Source organism: Phacochoerus africanus, unplaced genomic scaffold (assembly GCF_016906955.1).
Source record: "Phacochoerus africanus isolate WHEZ1 unplaced genomic scaffold, ROS_Pafr_v1 Scaffold_27, whole genome shotgun sequence".
NCBI classification, from domain to species: domain Eukaryota; kingdom Metazoa; phylum Chordata; class Mammalia; order Artiodactyla; family Suidae; genus Phacochoerus; species Phacochoerus africanus.
The window spans coordinates 75,228-80,669 of NW_025927399.1; the positions used below are offsets into that span (position 1 = coordinate 75,228).

Here is a 5,442-nt window from a genome sequence, read left to right on the forward strand (position 1 = left end):
CTGTGGATCCTCATGTGATATTTACTAGGCATGATTTTGCAGTAATTTCTACCTGGTTCTCTTGTTTCCTGTTCTTTTTACAAGTCTAGTTCTTTGGCTTTTTTGAGTTTCTTTTTATGTGGATGTGTGCATGTAGGGGTTATGTTTTAACTGAAATATACCATTTTTTAGCCTGTTTTTTTTTTTTTTCACTTAAATATATGTCATGGGCATCCCTATAGATCAGTAGGTCAATCAATATTCAGTTCTTTTATTTTCTGGTTTCTTTATACATACATATGCCTATAGTTATAAAGTAATTAGATTATATCATACATGCCATATTATTATTTTCATCTTTAAAAAAATTGGCCTATTTTTTTATCACCACCACTCCTCAACCTATGATTAATAATGTGATTTTCCCTCCTTTCATTCCCTACTCTATGCCCCTATAATGTATACATTGTTACTGTTTGCTTTACAGAATGGCACAATAATAGCCATACTTCTTTGCATCACAGTTCTGGATCCTCCCATTCAAAGTCTCATGAACCACCCCCACCAAGGTTAACTGGTGTGGTTACAATTCAGTTATTTAATAGCTGCTGAATATTTCATGATATAACAGTGACATGATTTATTCAACTATTCCTCTTTAGGAATTTCTTTTTCAGTTGTTTTACAACTCCAGACTATGTATTAAGACATATTTGAATAAATACTCAGTACTGGCACTTTTATTTTTATGAGATAGATTCCTGGAGTGGGATTAATCGATTTAAGAACATATATATATATATATATTTTCAGAGTTCCCGTCGTGTCCCAGTGGTTAACGAATCTGACTAGGAACCATGAGGTTGCGGGGTCGATCCCTGGCCTTGCTCAGTGGGTTAAGGATCCAGCATAGACATGAGCTGTGGTGTTGGTTGCAGACACGGCTCAGATCCCACTGTGGCTCTGCCATAGGCCGGCATCTACAGCTCCGATTAGACCCCTAGCCTGGGAACCTCCATACACCACAGGAAGAGGCCCTAGAAAAGAAAAAAAGACAAAATATATATATATTTTTTTTTCTATAACTGTTGCCAAATTGTTTTCCCAAAGAAAGTGCTGTAACTACTCATATTTATACCAAAAATACATGAGATAAAGCCTTTTCCTTCATGCAAGCCATCAATAGATGTTTTCACTATTTGAGAACCTGCATGAGTTTGAGAAAAGCATGAGTTTAAGCAACTTTTTCAGGGCTATTTTGATTTACTGTGAATTGCTGGTCCATATTCTTTGCCGAATTTTCCAATTTGAGAGGGTCTATCTATTTTTTTTTATTGACTTGCAGTCATAATTTATTGCAAATATCTCCCACTCTGCAGCTTGCCTTTCACTCTCTTAATTTAGTTTATAATAACAGAAATGATAAATTTAAAATGAAAAATAGTATTGAAATTTCACAAGGATAACATTGACGTAGCATCCAATGAATCAAATAATTAAAAGATGTTCAGGAGTTCCCGTTGTGGCGCAGTGGTTAACGAATCCGACTAGGAACCATGAGATCGCTGGGTTTGGTCCCTGCCCTTGCTCAGTGGGTTAACGATCCCGCGTTGCCGTGAGCAGACACTGGCTCGGATCCCGTGTTGCTGTGGCTGTGGCGTAGGCCGGGGGCTGCAGCTCCGATTCGACCCCTAGCCTGGGAACCTCCATATGCCGCAGAGGTGGCCCAAAGAAATAGCAAAAAAGACAAAAAAGACAAAAAAAAAAGATGTTCAGCTTCATTTTTCATCAGGAAGATACAAATTATACCACAATAAGATATTACTTCACACCCATTAAAAGGGCCAAAGTGAAAAAGGCAGATGATGCCAAATGATGGTCATATGTGAAACAAGTGGAAATTTCAGGCACTGCTACTGGGAGAATAAACTGGTACTGGTAAAACTGTGCAGCAGAATTTAGTAAAACTGATCATAAAAATTCCCTGTGACTCAACAATTCCAGTCCTAGCTATATATCTAATAGAAATGTACCTGAGTGTAAACAAGCGCAAATGTGTATCCAGAATGAAGACATATAATATATAATAGAGATTTGCCAAAGAAAATTTCGTATACAAACACACAATATATAGTCTATTTTTTTTTGCAGCACTATTTTTAACAGGCAAAAAGTGCAAACCATTCAAATGCCAATTAACAGCTGAATGAAAAATAAATTGTTGTGTATATAGCAATGAGAATATTTGCTCTACAAACATGTACAAATGGCTTATGCACTTAAAATTTGTGCCCATTTTTTTATGAATGTTTAGTTTCAAAATATAAAATAAATTTGTATTAAATATCTAGATCTGTGGCTCTTAAATGTCATTTGAAAATGTCTGTAGAAATTGTTAATTGTCTTAGGAACTGTCATTTAGTGGCTGGAAGTTATGGATGCTGCCAAAAATCTCTCAAGGCCCAGGACAGTCCCCCACAAGATTTATCTTTCCTCAAATGTCAATAGTGCTGAGGTTGAGAAACCTTGATCTGGATATGAATGTAAATAAAAATATGTAAATCACAACAATAGATATTACAAATCATTTCTGAGAGATATATAAAACTTGTTGAAGAAATGGAGGATTTTGTTATTCATTGGCTTGGAAGACAGTACTTCAAAGACGGCAGTTCTCTTCAAAGTGCTTATAGACTCAATGCAATTCTAAGTCTAATCTCAGCATTTTATTCTGTAGACATGTGGACCTTGTGATGTATGTTTAAATGGAGTAGATCCCCAAAATGGCCAAAATAATCTAGAGAAGTAAAGACTACATGATTTGCAGTACCAGATATCAAAAGTCATTACTGGAGGTTTTCCCTAGAATCTCAGGTTTTATTTATACATTATATTCCTGTTTTGAGTTTTTCCCTCTTTCGTTAAATCTTTGCTTTATCCAGAATTTATTTTTCATATTTTTTATTAAAGTATAGTTGATTTACAATGTTGTGTCAATTTATGCTGTGTATTTTTATTTTAGATATGACATAGGGATGTTATTGCTTTCCACATAATTAGGGATTATGGTTGTCATTATCTCATGAACTGAAGCAATATTTAGGGAATTGGTTCAAGTTCCTAACTGTTTGGTTTTATCTACTTATAGTTTGGTTATTAAGATTTAGCTTTATTACATATGATCAAATAAAATTAGCTGCAAAATTTGTACCTTAAAATGCATGAATTTAGTTCAATGTATCATTTTTTATGATTACTTTCTTTTGTTTATTTTTTTAAAATATTGTTACCTAAACAAGTATAATAAAGACTACCGCAGTTAAATCTAAATTCAGCTGTAACAAAACATTAGAAATTTAACTAAGTCACCTTAAAACATGATGGAAGAGAGAATGAGATCTGAGATGGATAGTACAAATATGATGACCATTTATGGGTTCTGGGCAATTTTAAGTTGAGAATAAACAGTTATATGAATTCATTTATATCACTGATGAGGGAGTAGGGTAACTGAGTCCTTCTTTCCTCTTAGATATAACTACTAGCTCCAGAAAGACATGAATTCTTCTCAGGAGGTTCAAATAACAAACACATAGGGGAATATATGTGTGCTTATTAAAAATTTTTCATTAGTCCATTTCTGTTGTTTTTCTGTTCATTCAGAGGAACCTGGAGACCCAAGGGTAATCCTATTCCCCAAGAAACTAAATCAAGTTAAGCTCCCACCAATCTAGCTGTGTTAGTTTCATTCTCCATCCTTTGACTAGTTGGGTCCTAGAACAGAGATGAAGCACTCTTTCATTTTTGCTATTACCTCTTTTGTGTGCCTCTGTGTGGTGAGAGAGAGAAGAGAAAAAGATGAGACATTCTATCACCTTTTTCAGAGAAGTTTTGTAATAAGCAAAGTTGGGTGTCACTCTAGAATTACGTACCATGTATGATGCAGTTTCTATACAGTGAATGGGTTCTTAGTTCTCAATTCAGTGCTGGGTGCTGTTGATGTTCTCATAGGGAAAGGGACCAAAAGCATGGAGAAATGACAAACAAGAGCCTAGTGACAACATTTATCCTAGCCGGCCTTCCCCACCCACCACAGCTGGACACACTCCTCTTTGCAACCTTCCTGCTGATTTACGTCCTCTCTGTGCTGGGGAACCTCCTCATCCTGCTGGTGATCACGGTGGACCCCCACCTCCACACCCCCATGTACTTCTTCCTGACCAACCTGTCCTTCATCGACACGTGGTTCTCCACGGTCACTGTGCCCAAAGTGCTGATGAGCCTGGTGTCCCCCGCAGGCGGGGCTCTCTCCTTTCACAGCTGCGTGGCCCAGCTCTACTCCTTCCACTTCCTGGGCAGCACCGAGTGTTTCCTCTACACGGTCATGTCCTATGACCGCTACCTGGCCATCAGCCACCCGCTCAGGTACTCTGGCCTGATGAGGGGGAGAACCTGTGCCCTCTTGGCCACAACCACGTGGCTCAGTGGCGCTCTGCACTCTGCTGTCCAGACCACACTGACCTTCCGTCTGCCCTACTGTGGACCCAGCCGGATCCAGCACTACTTCTGTGATGCACCCCCCATCCTCAAACTGGCCTGTGCGGACACTTCTGCAGTTGAGATGGTGATCTTTGTCAACATTGGGGTGGTGGCCTCGGGTTGCTTTCTCCTGATCGTGCTGTCCTATGTGTCCATCATCTGCTCCATCCTGAAGATCCGCACCTCAGAGGGCAGACGTAGAGCCTTTCAGACCTGTGCCTCCCACTGCATTGTGGTCCTTTGCTTCTTTGTTCCCTGTGTTTTCATTTACCTGAGGCCGGGCTCCAAGGCTGCTGTGGACGGGGTTGTGGCCGTGTTCTACACTGTGCTGACACCCCTTCTGAACCCCGTGGTGTACACCCTGAGGAACAAGGAAGTGAAGAAAGCTCTGCTCAAGCTTAAAGACAAAGTAGCATATTCTCGGGACAAATAAATGCTGTGATGTAGATATTCCCATTTAAAAAATTAGTAATATAATTTAATCTATCAACAAGAATTGTATTACGTTTATAGTCATCAGTGTTAAATGTTATCCAAACCACTTGGGAATATTTCTTTAGTTTTTCTGAGAATTTAAAAAATTATATTAGATATTTTAAACATGGGATGCTAGCTGATTAATTTAGTAAAACCAAAGGTTATAGATCCTATTTTCTTGTATTGGCATAGTTCCTTGCACTAAATTTGGTTTGATTTTTTTTTGAAGTATTATTGGCATATAACATTACATGAGTCTTAGGTGTACCAAATAGTAGTTCAGTCTTTGCATATATTGAAAAATGATCACCACAGTAAGTCTAGTTAAATCTGTCACAATACATAGTAATGAAAAGTTTTTTATTTTGTGAGAACTTTTAAGATCTATTCTTTTTTTTTTAGCATTCAGTGTATTTTTATTTTTATTTTATATTATTTTTTATGTTT

General features: G+C 37.6%; 1 protein-coding gene across 1 annotated transcript; it reads left to right on the top strand.

Annotated features, from left to right (window-relative positions):
* The first annotated feature begins 4,015 nt into the window (after positions 1 to 4,015).
* On the top strand, positions 4,016 to 4,951 carry LOC125119276 (olfactory receptor 10G4-like). Its single transcript, XM_047766114.1, has one exon. The coding sequence runs from the start codon at positions 4,016 to 4,018 to the stop codon at positions 4,949 to 4,951; it is 936 nt and encodes a 311-aa protein (XP_047622070.1).
* Positions 4,952 to 5,442: the final 491 nt, after the last annotated feature.